General features: G+C 34.4%; 1 protein-coding gene across 1 annotated transcript in view; it reads right to left on the bottom strand.

Annotated features, from left to right (window-relative positions):
* LOC129952350 (semaphorin-2A-like) overlaps nt 1–23704 on the bottom strand; it is a 267445-nt gene that overhangs the window by 16575 nt on the left and 227166 nt on the right. Inside the window, exons 5-10 of the mRNA XM_056064900.1 lie at nt 14455–14523; nt 14113–14220; nt 13860–13997; nt 13353–13485; nt 6909–7265; nt 17–245 (exon numbers count right to left, since the gene is read on the bottom strand). Coding sequence (XP_055920875.1) covers nt 17–245; nt 6909–7265; nt 13353–13485; nt 13860–13997; nt 14113–14220; nt 14455–14523 — 1034 coding nt within the window. The remainder of the gene's footprint in view (nt 1–16; nt 246–6908; nt 7266–13352; nt 13486–13859; nt 13998–14112; nt 14221–14454; nt 14524–23704) is intronic.

The raw sequence follows: 23704 nt of genomic DNA, 5'->3' as shown, positions 1-23704 counted from the left end.
AAGACTTATAACTTACTTGTCGACCACCAATTTGGTAAGGATAATATCACGTTTGAAAAAGACTGGATTGGCAAACTCATGATCCACAGCTTTATCCATTAGCGGATGTTTTCGTATAAAGTTCAACACCGAGTCCGGAAGGGCTGAAGTGTCGTTGATACATGTGCCAGGACGTGGATCAGGAACTTTTGAGTTCAACACAGGCAACCATGCGGAATTAGATGTGGCTTGTTCTTTGAATTTTCCTGCAAAATATAAAAAGATGTTTGTTATTTTGTTGTAATTTAATTTATTTATTTTTTTTTTGGTTTGGTTTGAAATTTAAAATTAATTTATTCGAAATGTATGTTGGTTGGTATGGTTTTTATTTGGCAAAGGTCGTGATGGGAGGAGATGCAACGGGAAGATAATATATTTATGGTTTCATTTAGTAGATGAGGTTTGTGGTAGATTCGGTGGGTTGGGTTTTTTGAAAGATGTAAAGTTTGTTTTTAGCTTGAGAGATTTATGATGGGAAAATGTTTAAGCGATTTATTTCTTTTGGCATGAGTTCTGAGTGGTTGATGTTATTTGTTTAGAAACGACTTCGCCAAGTTATAAACATTTCTTTCATCAAGATTGAGCAGGAGTTTTAAAATACAACAAAAAAAGAACATATAAAGTTCAAATAATCAGGAAGCGATGGAAGAACTTAAGAAGAAGTTTCACAGAAACATTATCACAACCTTTAAGTTGGTATTTTAAGAAAAAATGATTGAATGAAGCCTTGAGGCTCTTAAAGATTCTACAAACTGTACGTGAAGAAAGACGCCATTATCACCATTATCGGTCACCTTGCTCACACGAGTTAAAGGAAGTCGGCTCAGTAAGATATTTCTAGAATATTTTTTGAAAGTGAAAGCTAGATAAGTGCGCTTATAACCTTAGGATTCTCAAACAGATGATATTGGTTTGTGATCGGAATGAGTCTTGAAAAAAAGATTCCTTATGAAGGTAGCTTTTTTTATTTTATTCCATGTCCCTGACAACGTTTTTCCAAGTTTGCGATATCCTGATGGAAGCATTATCGTTGGCAAAAGGACGGTAACAATTCGGAAAGTTAGTAGAAGTGGGAATGTGCTACAATGATTTTTAGGGACAAAATGCAAAACAGTTTTCGGAATGCCAACTTTCGAAGTGTTCACGTTTTCTGCGACATGGAAAAATTCATTCCACGCTTTGTTGTCATTACCTTCTAGAAGTGTGTCAAAGTTATCATCTTAAACTTAATCTTTTACCTTAGGACTGGTGAATATGTCTACATTGACTTCAGCGTCACTTAATCTTGGACATTTTTAGTGAAGGTATTAAAAAGCAGCTGAATAACTGTTCACTACTTTTAGTTATCTTATATGCAATGGTGGAAGTAACACCTTTTATAGTTTTGATAGTTTGAAGGTTTTTAAGACCAGGGCTATTCATTCATATTCACAACAAGCTGAAACCCGCAGCTTTGCTTGAGTAATACAAGAAAATCAAAATTTCACATATAGAGATATTTCAGTTGCAAGTATAAATGATTAAGTTGTTAAGCTTTCCACGATTAAAAGGAACAAAGATTAACCAAAAGTAACGATGTCTATTGCTTAAATGATAAAACACGGCTTTTCTAAGTTCAACGCACTTTTTTTAGTGTTTGCCCATATACCTTACTGATTATCATAACGAAAATAACCTTAATAGGACATTGAAGTTTTTGAATTGGTAAATCTGTAGAATTTATTGGGATTTGAAATATCACCCTTTTTAACATGGAAGGTTCAGATAATAGTGCTAAAAATGTTTCGATAAAGTTGTGTGGCATTAAGTCTTAATCGCGAAGGACATCTAAATTTCAAAAAGTTTAACTGGTACACCTCATTTCAAGTGAGTTAAAAAATACTACTGGGTATGAAGTGCTGTGTTCTAAGTCCATCTCAGATTCCCTCAGCATCGGTGTTAAACCGCCCATCTCTTATTTTTAATAGTGTTTTAGTACAGTTTTGTTTGTTAACCCATACTCTCCCACTATCCTTTTTAGAGTACAGCAAAATGCAGTTCCTTTATGTGCATTTAAAAGTAGGCTATGAAATACAAATTAACTGTTTAAAGGCTTTTTCGGCTTTATTGAGTATTTTAAAATTTTTCGAAACAATTTTTTTTGTATTGAAGTTGACGTGTGTTGCATTGTCTTTTTGCGCAAAGCATTTTTAAATATTCTTAGTTTCGCTTTCATCAAAAAAGTTTGTTTCTTCAAAAAATTCAATCAACGAGATAACTTGATTGTTTCTGCAGAATTTACTAAAAAAAACATAAAGATCAGTTAAAAATTAGTCCCCACATAGTTTTGTGTAAACATACCGAGGCAAAGCTTAAGATAGATGTACTTTAGAAAGGACTGTGCGTTCATGCATACACTTTTCTTTTAAGTATTCAAAATGGATTTTAGATCTATTTCTACAAAAATATTGTATGGAAAACGTTTCTTCAATTTTGATTCCGCCCTGGAAGAAATTGATATTAATACGAAGATAGTCAACGCTGATATCGTCATGATTCCTCCACCGTTGGACTATGTTACGGATGAAGAGGATATCGATGAAGATAACTTAAAAGACAATAGAGTTACCACAAGATGTTCCAGGTGAGGTTGATATTTTTTTGGAATCTTATTTAGCCCAAGACGACGGTGAATTTGACAGGAAAGATGATATTCCATTGTCTGAGCTAGAAAGTCAATAGTTCCACCGTTATGGACAAAGTCAATTACGTCAACAGATGGAATAAATCCAACAGCGGATTATTTGGCTAGAATTCAAAGCTGCGCTTCTGATTTGGTTCGCCTTAACGAAGTTCAAGTCTTTGAAAAACTGTTTGATGTCGAAGCAAGACAACCTCGTAAATCAAACAATATTGTCTGCAGGCCAAAAAAATAAACACAGCTTTTCGTTCAATGATGAAGACTTAAATTTCTTTATTGAAATCCTTCTATTTTCGGGCTATCATTCTGAAGCAAGAGAATTCATGTACTGGAACAAGCAGCTGATACACATGTACCTATTATTGCAAACAGTATGTGCATCAGGAACAGATTTCAAGAAATAAAACTATTGATTCATTTTGCTGATAATAATACCCTTGACATGAACGATAAAATGGCAAAACTGCGTCCGATCAGTAAACTTTTGTGTCAAAAGTTTCAAAAGTGGGGATATATGCATTAACATTTATTTATAGACGAATCAATGGTGAAGTATTTCGGTCGACATTCTTTTAAGCAATTTATAAGAAGAAAGCCTGTAAGATTTGCTTTCAAAAATTGGATGCTTTTACAACAATGGATACATTTATGCATTCGATACATATTGCGGAGCTAAAAACTTAAGGCCTTCATTGTCTAGAGTGGTTCTCGACCTTCTAAAGAATGTTGACTGTTCAAGTGACCATGTTATTTATTTTGATAACTTTTTTATTAGTTATAGCCTAATGAAGATTTTAAAAGAAAAAAAAATTAGAGCAACCGGAACAGCTCTGGATATTCGGTTAAAAAAATGTCCTCTTCCTTCTAATAAAGAATTATAAAAGCAGAAAAGGGGAACTTTTGACCACCAATTTGATAAGAGAAATGAATTGCTTTTTGTCAAATGGAAGGACAATAGCATCGTTACGATAGCCACAAACTACGACCAGATCGAACTTCTTGAAATTGTCAAACGGATGAGCAGAATAAAGTCAATATTCCTCAGCCACTTCTTTTCAAAAACTACAACACAACAGTTCATCAACAGTTACTCCATTAAAATAAGAATCAAAAAGTGGTGGTGGAACCTATTCACAGCCATGATCTCGTCTACTACGTCCAATGCCTGGAGGCTCCACAAGCTAGCAACTAGCTACAAAGGCGATCTACTATAATTCACGAGATCAATAACACGACATTACCTCCGGTTTCATACTTTGAACCAATGACAACCTAGACTCACAGTCAAGCGAAGCATTGTGGAGAGCCAAGGGTACCACTTTCCCAAAAAACTTTCAAATCAACTAAGATGTCGCCAATGTTCTTTAAAATCGAAATGGTGCTGTGAAATGCGTAATGTAACACTATGTATTGGAAAATGGTGTTTTAAAATTTTTTTTGTTAATGAAAAGTAATATGGTATGCATGACCCTATTGTATTTAAAAAGGATACCTCCATAACTGTTAAATACAATTTTGTTTGTGTATTTTTTTGAATATACCTTAACTTTCACCTTAATAAACAAAAACAAATATTTTTTATTTTAAATAACATTGGGTGTTAATGGGTTAATATAGCCTAATGATAGGCAACGATATTAAGTCCACAAGCATTCAGCACCTAAGGATATGCTTATTGTTAAAAAAAAATAACATAATTATTGAATATCTTTTTATAAGTGTCGCCAGCGGATCTTCTCGAATTAGCTATGCATGAGATACTTTACCGGAATAAAAAGAAGGTAAAGCCTCCCCGGTAACTTAACTAGGGCCACACAAAAATTCATGTTATAATATAGCTCCTTTGCTACGTGAAGGACGTTCAAACACACAAACAAAGAAACTGACTTTACGATTTATAATGTTGGTATAGAATTTGCTTTAATAGGGGCTTGAAGTTAATTTTGAGACATAATTCAAATTAATTAAGTCACACTTAAAAAAAATGTATATTTTTAAAAGCCTGATTTCTTATTTTTGAAATTTTGAATCTCGGAGATTTTACTAAAATTTTGTAAAGAAAAAATCTCTTATCTTATTTTGTTTCTCCTCTACAATAATTTTCTGAACCATCACTTCGGCGTATGAGTAACATTTTTACTTAGGATCATGCCTAATTAGTGTTTTATAAATGTTTATTTATATCTAATGACAAAATATATGATTTTAAAAAATATCAAGTTTCAGTTCTCCGAGAAAGTGATGAAAAATCCTTTCTAAAAGTACCTGTATTTATGAAAGTCAGAACTCCCTTACAGCTTCTATTGTACCACAAATCATAAGTACAAATTGAGCAATTGTAAGTTATACTTCGACATACATCTTTCTATCATTTATATAGATTGAAATGTAACATCTGACGAATCAAAAATAGTACCACAAAGTATCTTGAAATCAATTTTCCTCAAAACACCGAATCCCGCTCAGTTGGCGCTGCTGACAACAGTGAACAATACCTTCCAAACTACAACCAAACTAAATTATCTCAAGCAACAATGAAGGTACCTATGAACACCCGTGAATCTTCCTCCTACCTCCTCCCTACCCCTCTCCTCATCTATAACCTATATTATAGTATAAGATGAATGAATAAAGCAATATTTTGCCATAAAGAAGAAAAATAAGATTTTGCAGAAGCTTCAACAAAAAAATAAAATCCCAGACAGAAAAATGAAAATTCAGCTTTCAAGTCAGTGTTCTGTTATAAATGTACCTACCTTAGTAGGAACAAAATACACAAAATGTAGCCATCATACGTCTCCAACAATATCCGTATTTCAGAGGAAGAAGAAAAAAATGATTTTGTTTCTTTTTTCCATTTCCGGAAAATATACGAACATAAAACGTTTCGTTCGCTACGCTAGGACATGGCATATTACATACACTACATATAACTACGACGAGTGTGGCATACAACACTATTGCTGTGGCAGTAAAATGCGTGCAAGTATTACAAATGAATGTCATCCATCCAACCCAAACCCAATAACTCCAACTCCCACATCACCCAAAACACCAAATACCTAGGACGAGAGAAAAAAAAGAGGACACGAATCACCTTCTGAGGTGTGAAATCCTTGATATTCCATGCTGCACACATAACATATCCGGCTGCTGCTGTTGCTGCTTTTGCTGCTGTTATTGCCAGGTGTCATTCACTACACACACGGCATATAGTCACAGTAGTACCGCAACGAACAAAAAGTGTAGGTATAAGTATTACACGTACACCTACAGACATATGTATATATAGGAAAAACGTTCGTCCTGGCACAATCCCAGGGGATAATTTTTCGAGTAGTGAAGAGGAAGCGTGCAAAAAAGTGCAAAAACCGCGTAAAAGTGTCACTTGAATTTCTGCTTCCGCAGTGCTTCATCAGATTCACACAGCCATCCATATGACCCCCTCTCCAATACCCTACTCACCATTCGTTCTTTGAGTAAACTAGTTTTTTTTTTGTTTGTCAAGGATATGCCGATGCTGAAGCTATGATGGGGTTGTATGAGAAAGGATACCTTCCATTCGGTTACATCTTGCTTCAGTGATGTGTCAAACTACTTCACGAATCATCCAAATGCAATGCAGAAAAAAAGGACATTGCCAATGCACGACGAGCGACACGGTGGCGGTGGCGTTGGCGTTGACAAGGACGAGAATGAGATTGAACACAAAAAGGTGCAACGGAAATTCAACGAGTTTTCAAGTTGTTGGCTGCATTCCTACACTCGGTTAAGGATGTTCATATACGGCAAAGCAAGGCAGAGAAAAAGCCAAACTGTCGTCTCGCAGGATGATGTCGAATTTGTCTAGAAAAACTATTCAGATGCATATCATTTTCACACTATCACGACAACAAGGATAATGCAAGGATGAGGAACGCGACGTGAAGCTATAAGGAGCAGCCGAGAGTTCTTCAACTCATATGAGTATGTGCAAAAGGATATTAGAGGGGAAAATAGCAGCAGCAAAGTACATCGCAGTCTCTAGGATATAAGCTCAAATCAGCAATATGTGGTCTCTCAATAGAAATTGGCAAATATACACACCCGCACACAGACTCATAAAATCTTACAATTGGAATAGAATCTTCTTCTATCTTCTTTTTGGAATGTCCTCCCAAACCAAACCACATCGGCACTCTTCACTTACCTTCAAATGCTGAATTGATATCCTTAATGTCGTAGCTACAAATTGCTGATCCCAAGATACCGTGTGTATTCGTTGTAAAGGTAGCATAAAACTTCGTATCATCGTGCTGCATTTTGTAGACGGATTGAATTTCATTGAAATAGAATGGGAATTCACTTGAGATGCTGCAGTTGATTCGAGCCTTCAAGTAAGTTGCCCAATTTTGACTGATCATATATTTGCCACCACGATCGTTCTTACAAACTCGAGCGATTCTTGAGTAGATGGCTTTTCCGCAGTTGATGTATTCGACGGCGTGTTCGCGAAAGAAGAAATACACATATTCACCAACATCAAATGCCCCCACAAAGTTCGGTTCTGTAAAGAGGAGAAAAAGGAGATTAAATTCGGTAGTAAAAACGGAAAAGTCGGGATAATTTTTTTTTAATTATGGTTGATGAAATGAATCTCCCAAGTATAACATTTTGAACTAAATATAATTAAGATGCTTTTATTGTGACGGAAGTGACACAAGTATTATAAACTTTATTCAATATTTTCTTAACTACTTGAAAAGAATTCATTCATCTAAAAAATACAAGGCTTAAGTAAAATTTCTTTAAAAAAATGTTAATGGTGTTACGTTGGTGACTATATTATATTTTTATCATTCTTGTCACCTAAATTATGTAAAACTATTTAAATAATTAATTGAAAGTTATGACGCTTGTGTCAAAAAAATTTTACATTTATAACAAAAAATTTTACGTAAGTGACAAAAAATGTTACGTAAGTGACAAAAAATGTTACGTAAGTGACAAAATGTTGCAGCTAGTGCATAAAATGAATATATATAAATGGTAATGCATTACATAAACCCACAAGAATGTGTTGATTTTCTAATATAAACTGATAAATTTACTAACCATTTCAAGACTCTACTATTTTTGTTCGTTCTCGAGACACTGACGAGATATTTAGTTCACATAAAGTTGGCACACAGCTTACAAAACAATGGCCGTGCTCTCTCACGTTGTGGCCAAGATCATTAGATTTGACACCTTTGGACATCTTTTTTTGGGGTTATTTTAAAAGACAATTTAAAAGCTAAAGGATGAGATTATTCGGCATATTAATCTCAATTATGTCAAAGCGTCATCGAAAATTTGGACCATCGGATGGAGGTGTGCCAACGAGCTTGTGGCGGCCATTTGGCTGATATTTTGGTTTATGCATAATTGTGCCATATTATCATAATAAATCAACCAACATGTGTCTCCAGCCAGCTCGTCCCTAGCTAGCTGTCTCCAGTTTCGCACGCCAAGTTGGTTGAGGTATTCACCCATCTGAGTGCTCCACCTGAGTCGCGGTGTTCCTCTACTGCGCCGGCCATCATTCGGGATTGGATTCGAAGACCTTTCGGGCTGGAGGGTTGATGTCCATTCGCCGTACATGACCTAGCACCTTAGCCGTTGGACTTTTATTCTGTTAACTAGGTCAGTGTCGTTGTACAGCCCGAATTTTGTCGTTATATCTTCTCCTCCATTCTCCATTTATGAGTACGGGACCAAAAATCACCCGAAGAATTTTTCTCTCGAAGCATCCTAAGACGCTCTCATCTTTCTTTGACAGGGTCCACGCCTCAGCACCATAGATAGTCATTTAGATGCTCGAGAGAGGACTTTACTTCTCAATTGACTTCTAAGTCCAAAGAAGCAGCGATTTGCAAGAGTTATTCTTCGTTTGATTTCAGCGCTAGTGTCGTTGTCTGTGTTAATAGCGGACACCGCTAGGAAACAAAGTTCTTAACTACCTCCAACATATAGCAGTCCAAGACGTCGTTGTTAAGTGTCCTTTTTTGATGACCGCATTTACTTGGTCTTGCCCTTATTTACCACTAAACCCATCTTCTTCGCTTCCGTCGCAATACCAAAAAACGCTCCACTGACATTACGCTTTGATCTTCCAATTATGTCAATATCATCTGCGTTTCCAAATAATTGGATACAAATTTGAAAGATTGTGCCTCTAGACGGTTGAGTTTTGCACAGTTCTTTCCAGAACAATGTTGAAGAAGTCACATGGCAGTGCATCGACTTTTCTAAAACCTTTTTTGACATCAAATGCATCGGTAAGATCTTTTCCGACCTTGATAGAGCAGCGTGCATTCTCCATCGTTATTCTGCACAAACGGGTAAGTTTGACAGGGATGTCACAGCTAGGCATTGCTCGGTAGAGCTCTTCCCTATAGATGCTGTCATACGCGGCTTCAAAATCGATAAAGAGATGGTGGGTATCGATTTGAAGCTTCTGGGTTTTTTCCAATATCTGTCGTAGTGTGAATATTTGGTCGATAGTGGACTTTCCTGGTCTGAAGCCACACTGATAAGGACCAATTAGGTTGTTGACGAATGGCTTCAAACGTTCACATAATACGTTTGAGAGGATCTTATACGCAATGTTAAGGAGACTGTAGTTGGCGCAGTTCAGAGGGTCTCCTTTCTTATATATCGGGCACACTATGCTGAGATTCCACTAATCGGGCATGCATTCTTCCGACCGTATTTTGCAGATGAGTTGGTGCATTCTCCGTACCAAGTCATCGGCTGCTGCCTTAAATAGTTCGGCAGCTATGCCGTCAGCTCCAGCAGCTTGGTTTGACTTAAGTTTAGATATAGCTATCTTCACTTCGGAATTGTTGATCTGCGTCGCAGAGGTTGAGTGGTTCTATCTCCCATACAGCGGAATTCGGTTCGTCATCGCCGTTATATAATTTGGAGAAGTGATCTTTCCATATTCTCAGCATCGACTGCAGTTCTACTACGTTGTTTCCCTGATCGTCTTTACAGGCTTCGGTTAGTGGCTGGTACCCTTGGGAGGTTTTTTTTTACCTTTTGGTAAAATTAACGAACCTCATTCCTGTTGTGACATCCCTCTTTCTCCTCGATCACGCGCTTCTCATTCTCTCTTTTTTTTCCATTTTAGAAGCCGATGTTCCTCTCCTCTCTTCTGCTCGTAGAGCTCGCGAGGAGCCCTAGTCCTTTTGTGCAGCGCCGTTTTGTATTTTTGTACTTCAGAGGCGGCGTCTATGATGGCTGCAAGGCAATATTGCCACTGGTTTTCAATGCTTAATGGAGACAGCATAGGACTCCTTAAGAGGTTATTAGAGACTCGATCGGAAAAGGACATGGCAGCCTTTTGCGAGTGTGGCCGTCGAATTTTCTCAAAGTATTTTCTTGTTTTGGCTTGGATCGGGATATCCGTAGCAGTTTCTCGGCAACAACGAGGTAGTTGGCTTATGTTGGCGAATTCAGCCTTGATGCGGATTGTCATGATGCGCTCGCTCACACTGTTGAAACTCAAGACTTTTTGGATGAGTCTAGTTCCAACAACAAATCCACACCCAAATAGACTCTGTCTTTGTTCTCGGTAGCAGTCGCCGTAGTATATATCGCGTATATATTGCGGGTCCGTCCCATCGCACTTCTTGGATGGCGGTAATATCTGCCTTGCAGCAGTTTAAGGCTTCCGCTAATTCTTCGGCTGCAGGTGTTCTATTAAGGGACCTAACATTCCACGTACAGACCCACAGTTCGTTGTCCTTATTTCGATTGCGTTGGTTTGTCAACAGTGAATCCGTCCGTATCCGAGGATTGTTGGTGCTTCCTTTGCAACTAAAGGTATTTTTTACGTGGCCAGGAAGTCAAGCCGACGGCACAACCCCCAACCTGGAGAGTCAGATCCTAAGTATAACTCCAAGGGTGTGGAGCTGTATAAAACCTCTCCTTATAGGCCTGGGATCCGAATAAGTCGAAGAAGCCCTATAAGGTGTTCACTAAGTAGTTCAACCTTACTGGAACTGTAGACGCCACCGTTGATTCCATCTCAAGAATTCGTCCGCTGCCCCTTGGATGTGGAGAGGTGCCTTAGTGGAAACACCTCTCCCCCCTCTCTCGTTTGCTGCCCCCAACAACTTTCCACTGGTGTTGGAACCCAATCTATAGTTGAGGTACTAGGCACCCGATGTTCACCGCGGGGAGGTTTGAGTAGGAGTTGTTTGACAAAGGTAGGTTTTAAAAAAAACCTGTGGACGCTTGTGTCCTCTTGAATGCACATGTCTACCATTTTAACCACCCTTTACAAAATCTGAGAATATTTGTGACATAGCAATTAACACTCGATTTTATTGGTTTTACTGTTTGCCTTTTCTAACAAATTGTATATTTAGTATTCTTATGACCTTAATTATGTAAAACTATTCTTAAGTTTTTAGGTTTTGACATAAAAATGTTACGTAAGCGAGAAAATGTTTCAATTATTCACAAAATTAATAAATTAAGAAATATATTTCAAAATGTTGTCCTATAAAAATGTGTTTATTTTATAAAAGAAGCTTATAAACTTTTCAAACAATTAGGAGACCTTTTTGGTTTATTTTGTTCATGAGTCGTACGGAATAATCTTTTTCACCAGCCATTTTTCAAAAACCTGTAGTAAGATGTACTTTAAGTATTTTTTTACAGTTTAGTACCCGAGGCGTAGAGATTAGTGCGTAGGACTGTCATGCCAGAGTTCTTGGGTTCAATCCTTGCCTGCAACATCAAAAGTTTTTCCACGGGCACTCCATCTTGCAAGTAAGTGAAAAATTCCTAAGAGTAATTCTTGTTATGAAAAATTAGCCTTTCGGATTCTGGTTTAAACTTTTCTCCAACTCCTTCCCTGACAAAATTACTCGCACAAAGGAATGGTTAGAAAATATCGTCGTTAAAATTTCGCTAAAATTTAAAAACCAATATCAACAAACCCCTTCGAAGGTCCTTAAATGATAATTCCGTGTTTATTAAAAAAAAATACTATTTAAAAGTCCACCAATTTGGAAGTTATCAAAGTGGGTTGCATCCCAGCCTCCTTTTCCATTAAAAATGTTTCCTTTGGGAGTCTAGATACTTTCCTTGAATTTTAACTATTAACTATTTTGTTAACCAATTCCATCGACTGATTTTTTTCTTTCAATTAAATTTCCAAATTCAAATAATTCAAAATCAAATTCAATAAATAAAATGTTCTTCAAACTTGTTAACTTCCAATTACTACTCAATATCCTGTAAATCCTGTAAGCCCAATATTGAAGTAATATACAAAAATTAGATTACATTCACTTCACTTCAAAAAGAAATATCCAAAAAACAAATATTTTTTCTTCTTAACTAGGTCAGCTAAATATTTCATTTAATAATAACCAAACAAAAAATAAGTGAATATAGAAATAAATCAATAAACAAAAACCTTGATATAATTTGCAAACAACCCTCACAACGATGTTGATGATGATGATGATATTGTCGATAAAAAATATGAGATATTTTTCAAAAAACAAAAAAAAATATATACGTTCATATCCAGAATCCTTCCATTTCATATCCGTTTTTCGAAAATTATTTCCGGTCCAAAAACATCAACGACAACGATGATATAATGTATAACATTTAACTTTTGGCGTTTTTTTTTTTGTATTTATTGTATCCTTATTCTGAGTTGAATATATATGTATGTATGTATGTTTGTGCAAACATAGGTAAGCAACTGGCCACATAATGTGATATAAAATAATATTAATGCTTGAAAAATAAAAAGGAAAAACAACACAACCAATCCAAAAGTCCCATCATTTTCATTTCAATTAATCTCGTCCTTCCAACGCCCCAAACAAGAAAAACTTATTCTTTCGTCCTTTTTGATCTGAGCTCTCTCTGGTGATGGACATTTGGTTGGCTTTCAAAAATATATACATACATTATGTACACATATATAAATGTATATAGATGTGCAAGTGAGTGAATTTGTGTGTGTGTGTTTTTTGTTGATATTTCTGTTCGGGTATTTTATTAAATTGCTTCCGATTGCTTCTCCCCGACTTCACTCTATATAGCTTTCCAATTTTTTATTTTATTTTTAATCTTTTTTCCTTGAAACATCCAACGTTTAATAAAATAACAATATCCAAAAAGTGAAAAATAAATAACTTAAATAAAATATGAAAAGAAATTTATATTTTTAACCACATAACCGAACACGAACAAAAGAACAATAAAAAAAATGAAATATAAAAACTCCATGAGCTTTTCATGTGAAATTGCGTTATGAGCTCGTTTATTGTCACCCTCCAGGATAATCTAGGATGTGAGGGAATATTATTATTTGACAAGACGAACCAGAGATGCAAAAATATATATGTTCATAGATATTGTCGAAAATCATTTTCCAGTCAGTGAATGAATTCAAAAATTAAATCCTTGAATATTATTTGAATAAACTATACCTACAGCAGTGGTAAGGATAGAGAGCAAGGACACTCGCCTTTTTGCAATCTTTTAATCCTTACCCATCGTACATTCATTCATTCATTCATCAACCATCATATAATATAAAAAAAGAGGAGGAGGAGGAGAAAGAAAAAAAACTTACTGTCAAGCCATTTTGAGTCATATTTGAGTGTCCTTTTGAAATTATGCTCCTTTCGGCCAGAAGTCAAGTTATACAGATCCGATCTAAAAATCACTGAGTCTGCTTTTGTGAATTCTGCATTTGTCCCCGAATACTAAAATTGACGAGATAACCAAATTGAGCACATTCCTTCATACATACAAATGTATAGATTGAATTGAATTTATATATTTTTTTCTATATACAAAAAAAGGACATGAGAGAGGAAGGAAAAAAACGATGAATATTGACATCGCGTCAATATCCTTTGATTGGTAATTTAATTTGATGTCCTTTTACGGAATTTCAATTCGTCCATCCATCGGCTACGGTCGTCGCTCGGCGTTTGTCGCTTGGTCCTCATGTCAACCAAATGATTCGTCCACGTGTTAAAATATTTTCAAGTTAAATGAAGAACAAAAAAATCATCCTTCTCTCTCAATTTTGTTGTTGTTTTTGTTTTTGTAATTTTTCGTTAGGTAGACTTACCAAAGCTGGCAAATCATGAGGATTGCCTTTTTCCACATAAACGGCCGTTGAATTGTCCAATGGATCGTAGGGACATTTTCCAATGCCCAAACCAATTCCTGGCACGTATTCAGATCTGGGTAAATGTGTTAAGTTCGCCTAAAGAAATAGAAGAAAAATTACAACAAGAAAAAGAAGAAGTTAGAAAAAAACTATCTCAACACCAATACACACAAAGAAAAAAATATTAAGAAAAAGAAAAATAATAACTTACATATATCACATAGTCCTTTGGATTGTGAGCATTTGTACCACAAATGTATAAACGATTACCCGAGTCCATCTGCTGAATCACACGTATATGATTTTGACATTCGAAATTCTGTCAAAAAGGATAACGTTCATATACACACACACAAACAATCAAAAGTAAGTAAGACATAAGAAAAGGAAGAGAAAATAATATAAAGACGTGTTAAGGACAAAAGTTGCTTCTTCTTGTTGTTGTTTTTATAGAAAAGTCACTCTATATCTTTTCTAGATTAAATTATTGTCTTCAAGACATAAATAGAGATTTATATTTTATCATCATCAGTTTTATCAGGCCCTTACTTACCTCTCGTTTGCCTCTTGACACACAACTAAGAATATCTGATCCAGTTGGCTTCAGGATGATAACGTCTTTCTATACATATAGAAGATGAAAATAATGCAAACAAAAATGACAAATTGGAATTAGTAAAATATAAATGTAGATTATTTATATAAGAATTTATGTATGTGTATGTATTCTGTGATGTTAGTTTGTGATGATGATAAATAATATATAAGTAGAATTGAAATATGGATAAATTTTGTTTATGCAGACGAATTTTGGGAATATTGTAGCTTTGAGATACCTTAGTTTTTTTTTTGATTGACATATTATTTATTTTATTACGCTACATAATGTTAATTGGTTGATTCATAAGGAAGAGTAAGCATATTTTGGGTTTGCTATTTGGGGCCTATTTCACAGATCGTACAACATACACATAATAAATGGTGAATATGAATAAATAATCGTCAATGTCGTTATTAAAAGCATCAATAGTACCGTGTTAGGACTAAAGTTGCTATTTTTAAAGTTAATTGACATATTTTGATGGGTATTAGGAAAAAGTGGTGCAATTTTTTAATTCAATTTGAAAAGTAACTTAAAGCTTTATCTCAAGGTTTTTGTTTTTAGTGTGGTTGTTTATTTTATTTTTAATTTTATCAATAAACATCAAACATCGCTTTGGATATTTTTGAATACTTTTAAATTTGACTTTAATTTTAAAAACTTGCGACAAAAACGAAAATTGAATGTGAAAATTGAATAAAAGGTCAATAAAGCAGATGTAAGTTTTAAAGGGATAGAGAGGAGACGATGAGTAATTGTATACAAAACACTCGAAAACTATGAAGTTTTTGAAGAATAGTCAAAAATATTTGAGTTTATTCGACTTAGTCGATGAAATTTAATAGAAATATTTTTGAATCGGATTTTGTTTGGCTATCTTTGGAAAAATGTTTTGAAAGTGGTTTTGAAATTAAAGTTATGCATTCCTGAAAACTCACGAGAACTCTAAGTTTTTTGATAACCTCATATTTCTTCAGAGTATTCAATTTATTTATAAGTGTACCCGTTTATATGAAAATTAAAATCTATATGATTGGAAATTAAATAAGTTAGTTTACCCTATCTTCCTTTTTGTCGGAATAAGCAAGTTCTATTATTTGAAGTGAGGGAGCATACAAATCTATCAACGATAAAAGGAAAGAGCATTTGATATGATGCGACAAAATGTTATTTATAAACTTTACTGAAAACATTTCCTTCTATTTTCAAGTGACTGAGTTCCAAGAAGTTTACAATTAATCAAACGACGGGATTTCGATGTTTCAACCTAATTTCTGAATTATAAACCTTGTTAAATTTTGTTTGATCTTTTCAATTCCATTTGAATTTATATTGTAGTATGGATTCCAAATCACACAACAGTATTCTAAGTTTGATCTAACCTGGGAGTTAAATAGAGATTTAAGGACAGAAAGGTCCCTGAAGTCTTTTGAATTACGTTTAATAAAACCTAGAATTGAATTGGATTTAATTACAATATTATGTTCTATATGCTTGCTAAAGTTTCGTTTTGAATCAAACAATACACCAAGGTCCTTTTTCTCCAAAAATCTTTCAAGAACAAAGTTATTAACTTTGTAATCAAAAGAAATTTTCGAAAAATTGCGACAAAAGGAAAAAAATCACATTTATTACCGTTCAAGAATAATTGGTTAGTTGTTGACCATCTGTTAACTTTTAGAGATCATTTTGCAAAAGAAGACAATCATTTGAAGAATGTATGCACCTGAAAAACTTTAAATCATCTGCAAATAAAAGTGTACAAGAATTTAAGAAGATATCAGCCAAGTCGTTGATAAATACTAAGAAAAGAACTGGACCAAAATGGCTTCCTTGCGGGACACCCAAGGCAACAATAATTGGACTAGAGAGGACTTGATCAAAGTAAACAAATTGAACACAACCCCATAGATAAGACCCCAATCATTTCAAGATACTCGTATATGAGTGAAACCAAATTGTTTCAGTTTTTGACTCAAAATAGTATGACTAACTCTTTCAAAAGCCTTCGCAAAATCAGTATAGATAACATCAATTTGGTAGCCTTCTTCGAGTTTATTTAATACGAAATTGGAAAAGATAGAAAGATTAGTGGGAGTGAATCTTCCCGCAATAAAGCCATGTTGAAAAAGTGAAATATCCTCCTTGAGGAGAAATGTCAACTTTTCCCATATATTTTTTTCCAAAAGTTTCGGTATACTTGATAATTTACAAATAGGACAGAAGTTATTAACTTCCTTACAATTGAAACAGTTTCTGCGTAAATTCTTTTTTGAAGTCTCAGTTCGAAATTACTTTTTTTTGGGTTATCAGAGATATTAAAAATAACCCTGTCATCTTTTGACATTTGATAATTGAAAACTATGCTTTAACTAAAAATAATCTGATAAATTCTTCAAAAATGCATTAAAGTTGTTAAAATTCCCTAAAAAAATGGTGAACATTGTGCAAGGCAATTCCTTAAAAGTGTTGCGAAAATAAGAACTGTTTTGACAAAAACCTTAAATGGTTTTTTTACCCAATAGACTTAGGGTAATGTAAGGTTAAAGTGGCTGCGGATTCATAATCCACACACTTAGGCCAAAAGAAAAGGCCCATTGAAAAGACTTAGTTCTTAAGTTTTTTTTTTAAGTTCTTCTTCTCTTAAATAATCCAAAAAACTATCTTCAGTTATATAAAGCCTTCTTCTCTTAAATAATACAAAAAACTATCTTCAGTTATATAAAGCCTATTTATAAATCGAAGTCTATGTTGGAAAGCAGAAACCTTTCATGGGATCGAACAATTCTTAAACGATTGTTAAAAACCTAGCCATCCTAACCGTGGTACTGTTTGGTACAGTTTTTGAGATAGCGGGGTTATTATGTTCTTTGATTAAATACTTGAAAACGAGGTTTTTGTAAATGTTACGGTAAATGGATTGTGCTACCGAGCTTTAAAGAAATTTTGATTACATATTAAAAATGAGTTATTTAGCGTACAATCCTTTTAAGGTATGGTCTTGGCCGTCACTTCAAATGGCAAGTAAAATAATATTTTCTAAAACAATTTATAATAATTCGTTTTTTTTAGCAAACAAATTTTGTTTTTAAATAAATATTTAGTGCATGGATTGGGTATTTTTGGTTTTTGGTAACTTTTTTTAAAATTCTTCTGCAATTATTTTGGCCCTGTAGCTAGCAGCTTTCTTACAGAATGCAGCAAGTGGCTTCCATCCTTCACATCCATTTCTTATCTCACTGAGAACCAGGCATATTGCTATAAAATGGAATACATCCTCTCGTGATCCAGAGTTACATAAAATGCAAAATTAAGGAAGATTATTCCTGTTTCACTTTAAATTCAAGTGAATCAGTTCTCCTCTTGCTCTAAAAATGGTTGATATGTTGAAGGTACTATTTTCATCCCAAAAATAATTGGATTCATTTAAGTCGTAATTAAGTGTGCAGTAATATCGTCTATAAAGAGATGACTGCGCTTGCTTCTTAAACTCCTCTCTCAGTTGCTCATCCAGTCTGCTTATGAAAACATACAAATTCTCTCTCCAAGCATCCATATTAGCAAACGTAGCATTAAGATCCAAGTTGTATCTTCTTTCCAAAAGTTGCGACTTTTTGTAAAACAAAGATTTGGAAGAGTTAGCATGCGTTACAACAAGCCTAGTCAGACGGTTAGATGGCTTTAAATTTGCTTTCATTATATAATCAAAGTGTAGCTTCAAGGTTGCAGTAAATAATGGCAACAATCCCGTTTTTAATAAAAGCATATGGTTTGGACAGTTCGAAGGGAGTAATCTTAATAAAATAAAAAATCTAATAAGTAATTTTTCAACTTCTTCACTTTGTTCTTAACCCCAAACCCGAGCAGCGTAAAACTTATCTGATTTAGAAGTCGCATCAAAAAGGTTATACTTTGCACTCTTAAACTGAGTGTACTCGAATTAATGCAGGATTTCCATGTAGAGTTCAATGCTGTTTTAGCTAGCTTAAGCTTCAGAGATAAATTTAATGATATTTTCATGATATTCGTAATCCCTGACGATTTCAATATCTTCACAAACAAATTTCTACTTTGCATTTTGGGCATACCGTCCACCAGCCTTTCGAAATATGAGAACCATTTTGCGCAGTATTCTTCAAGGTCCAAAATCATGCGACTTAGTCCTTGAGTCGTGTCTGATAAGAGAACAATATCGTCATCATACATGAGCACTTTAATTCTCCTCAGGTCGTCAAGAAATAGAATAAACAAAAGAGTACTTACAACACACCCCTGATTTACTCCCAAGTTTGTTGGAAACCATTCCGAAAGTATCTTTGACTTCCAAACTGCTGATTGTGTTTCCGCTTACAAGAGTTTTAGAATATTTATGTAGCATCTTTCTGGACATTCCCATCAATGACAATTTGTGAAATAGTGACCTTCTATCGATAGAATCAAAAGCTGCTTTAAAATCGACGTTAAAAGCATACAGTTTCTTATTTTGGTCCTGGAACGATTGCGCAATATTCCTTAGAATGAAAATCTGGTCAATTGTTGAATGATTTTGCCTAAAGCCTGCCTGAAAATCACTAAGCAGGTTCTCCTTTGTTGTTGTTCATTGCCTAAATTTGATGATAATAATGTAGAAGATATTTCTATAGCCTGAATTCAAATCAAACACAAAAATCAAGCTATCGCCTCAGGTTTATAAGACATTACTTTTTAAAATTGACAAAAAAAAACAAGGCTTTTTGATGCTATCTTATGAAGAAGTTTATTATTTATTAAAATTCGTGATGGTTCTACAAATCAATAACCCTTATTTTTAATATTTCATTAATTAATCATTAATGGTAAAGGTTTTTGAAATTGGCACGGAGAGATTTTGGCGCCTCGTGGGGGCCATTTTGTTTATTATTCAGTTGCTTATGCCAAATCATCATGGCAAGTTATTGATTGAAGAGATCGTTCAAATAATCAAACTGTTGATTTGGTGGCCCTTCACAGTCAAATCTTCAACGTTTGGAGGATTATTAAACAATCAGCCAACACCCGTACGTTCAAGCAACGCAAGATCTGCCGAGAATATCTCCGCAGCCCGTCAAAGTGTACAGCAGAACTCGAGATAGTCTTTTCATCGTCGTGCACAAGAACTCGGTCTTTCGCAGACTTCAACTTGAGGCATTTTGCGTCGGGACTTGGGTCTACACCCGTACAAAATCTAAGTGACGCAGGAGCTCAAAGTTCATGACCATGATCAACGCCACTTGTTCGCTGATTGGGCTTCGAATCGTTTGTAAAAGGACCCCAATTTTGGCCGAAAAATCGTCTATTTTGGCGAGGTGTATTTTAGGATGAATTTCTGTGTAAACAAGCAAAATTACCGTATATTGGACGACACCAACCCACACGAGGTTCACTATAGGTGATAATGCACTCTCAAAAAGTTTGGTGTCTATTTTGGTTAGGTGTCGTAATTAGTCTATACTTATTTGAAAAGAACGTTAGTTAGGCAACCACCGTCAACAGCGAGCGCTACATAACGATAGTAACTATTTTTGTGTGGCCCAAATTTTACCCAATATACCTAACGGCGGTGGTGCTACGTGCCACACAGCGATCACCACGAGTGACATTTTGCCATTTTTCCGCTGTCATTGAAAAACCCTTTATTTTATACAACTTTCGAAAAATTAAGAAACCCAAAAAATTTATTGAAAACTATTTTCTGCACAAAACTATTTTTCGAAAAGTCTTTTCTAAATTAAAAGTGAAGTCTGATTCGGCTGATAACTTTTTGAAATCCAGGGGAACAAAAATACTACGATACAATTTGTTGGGCCAAACTCATAATAGAATGTTGAAAACGAGTATTTTGAAAATTTGATCAGATTTTTTCAAACCATGAAAGGCTCAGAATTTCCAGAAACTTAGTAAGATTCATTAATATATTACACTGTATCTAGAATATCAAGACTTGAACTTCTCAAACAGTGTTGTGATTTACCTTAGCTTTAAAAATGATGTTTGAAGTTACTCAAATAAAATTATACACAAAATTCTTGTAAATTGAAAATCTGCAAAAAAATGAAAAGTAAAGTAATTCCCATCTATAAAATGGTCTTTTCAAATCTCAAAGTGCTCTCAATCTTAAAATATTTATTTTATCGACAACAAGCGCAATCAAATACGTTTTCTACCCAAACAAGAAAAACAAAATATAAGGACAAATACTTGAATCTCCCCAAAGAAGCCATCAAAGGCCAAGTGGAGTGAAAAACCGTTTAGCATTTTAAGAAGGAGTTTAAATTAAAATAAAGCGAAGAAAAACTTGAGCAAGAATAAGAAAAAATAAAAATTAAATAAAAAAATAAAAATTGAACTAAAAAATCAAAAAAAACACTAAGCCAAAAGTAGAAGAAAATAGAAGAAATATCATGAATTCCTGCAGGATATTGATTTTTTTCCTCATTCTTGAAATGATTTCTTTCTGCACTAAATAATTTCTTATAGAGTGCATCTTGAGTTTGTACTTTTTATAGACTACTTGTGTTCTTTTTAAAAAATATATGTAGACCCATATATAAGAAGAATTGTGAAATAGCAAAATGAAAGAAATGATGTCCATCACCATGGGAAAAAGATTCCATCAGGACACACTTTCGTTTAGTGCAAATGACTTAGGACACGTCTCTCGCACACAATTGTCTTATATTGACGGAAAGAAAATCATCGGCACTATAGGTCCTTCTTTAATATTATGTTTGTGTGTGTATATGTAAGAATTGTATAGGTTCCTATTTATATAAGACATCATCAGAGTTAGGAATAAAGAAACTTCATGTCTGAAGTCGTCCTTGTTGTTGAATTGCTGCAATTCCGTTCGCATTTTTATTTATTTTTTGTCTTGTTTTTCATTTTTTTCTTTTAAATTTTATTTCTTGTCCTGATGGAAGGTTGTGTCTTTATTTTCTTGAATGTCCTTTAGTGTTTTTTTTTGTTTCTCTGTATACGTATTTTTTAATACTTCTTGGCGTTTCTTATAGAATCGGGAAGTTGTACCACAAGAAAAACTATACCATCAGTCGCGAGCCTTATACTCCCTCGTAATCCATTTCGCTTCTAACATCTTTCTTCCTTCCCATCCCGAAGTTGATCCTTAAGAGAAAGAGCAATGGGAATTTTGTATTAAAGTGCACAAGGCACAAGTGCGGCGGATGGACGACAAGCTACGAACGACGAGCGACGAGCTACGAGCAATGGCCATTGTGAATGGAGCAAGTAATTGCATTTTGTGCGGCAAGTGCAGTGCAAATAATTGCAGGTCAGTAGTGGAAAACACTTTGTGCTTAATATTTTTTTCCTCCTTCTTATTTCTTCAATTGAAAAACATCAAGACATTTCAAGATAAACTGTGTATATACCCAAGTCTTTGGTAGAGGTTCACTTTATAACTATACTTATAGGGAAAAGATCTAAGGACATTATTTAAGCCAAAACAAATTGTATGATTTTAATCGACGACAACGGAGTAGAAAATAGAGGTTAGTGGGTTTGTCTTCTAAGAGCTTAAGGTAAGCAAAAGCAACACAGAAAGATCTCACTTAAGGTAGGAAAAAAGAAAAACAGGTCAAAAGGATTTCGTCAGAAATTATTTTATTGCAAATCTGATGATGAACAACTGAATCCATCTGTTTTTCTTTTTAGCAAGAGTTTAACAGAATTAACTATTTTTTGATTGACCTATAGAGTTGAACATAAGTTAAGATTTGTATTGAAATAACTGTACAAAGAAATGAAAATTCTTATATCAAATTTTGATAGCAATAACTCGGTGATGCAAGACAAATTAATTAGGTGTAGACAGAATATTTAAAGCCACACAGTTTTAAGCCCGAAAGTCCTGAGGAATCGACGAAAGACAAATCAAGTTTCCAATCCTCCTCTTGAAAGATAAATGAAGTCTTCAGACTGCTGCAATGTTTTTCAAGTAGAGGTATTTGTAGTATAGTTTTGAAAGACGCTAAAGATATTTTATAAGGAAAAAAGTTACATTTTTATCGATAGTTAAGCCAAGCAGGGCAACTCCACCATTGTCAAAAAAAACAAAGTTAAAAGGACGGTGCCATAGGGAACTATGTTTATTATGTAAATCCAAAAAGATTAACCTTGGTTAGATCCCGGGACATAATGATATTGACGGGAATAAGAGAATAGACACAAAGGTAAAAAACTATTCAATGTTTAACCTGTGTCAAATGTAGCAATGATTCATACCCTACTGAAACAAATTACGATTTTCCTCGACATTCCATCAGCAGATAGTCAGACCTTGATTTGGGTTTGTAAGTCTGTTAGGAAAAAGCGAAATACATTTTGCTACGAAGTATGGGCTTAATTACAATAATTGATAGGTATTCCAATAAATCACATATCCTTTAGTTCACACATGAACAGGATGCTTATGTTGAAACCTTTATAACAAAAATAACAACAGTAGGAAAATAAATTTTCGACGCCCAATGGTCCTTCCTTTAGAGAAAGGAAATAATTTAGCAAATCCTGAATTATTCAAACAATTTTAATAATTATTTAATATTTAACGAGGAATGTCCTCAGAAATATATTTCGAAGAAAGGTTTCTACAAATAATACTGTATCAGCCAGTGTTAGTGATGACCATGAATTTTCGATTTGGTAACGTTTGCAATATTTTGGACGCTATTACTCCATTACGTGGGTAATTTTGCCAAATGTTTTAAGCCTAAAACCCCTCAAAATACAGCTGTTGCAAGAATTGAAGCCGAACGACATACCGCAAAGCCTAATTTTTGTTGAATTAGCTTTTGACTTTTTTTCAGATGCATACGTGAACAAGAAAACTGCAGTATTTGGAATCAAAAGCAGCCAGAAGCATTGCCAGAGCTACCAGTGCATACAGAAAAGTCACTTTTTAGATTAGATTATGGGTTTGCAGAAGAATTGGGTCATATTTCTTCAATGATGAGAATTGAGAAAAATGGGAAGAGCTTAACTGTCAAGCTTCTGTAAAATAGATTGCACTGTCAAGCCCCACAGCAAGCTTAACAATAAACTAATTAAGAGGCTTATTTTTAAAGTTTGGGATAGGTCAATGAGTAAACTATGAAGGAATACATTTTGAGGTAACACATAGAAATTAAAAGAAGTATATTCACACAATTTATAGACTAAGCATAAA

This window comes from Eupeodes corollae, chromosome 3, assembly GCF_945859685.1.
Source record: "Eupeodes corollae chromosome 3, idEupCoro1.1, whole genome shotgun sequence".
In the NCBI taxonomy this organism is placed as follows: Eukaryota; Metazoa; Arthropoda; class Insecta; order Diptera; family Syrphidae; genus Eupeodes; species Eupeodes corollae.
Note: the sequence above shows the minus strand (reverse complement) of the source record. Positions and strands in the feature narration are given on the sequence as shown.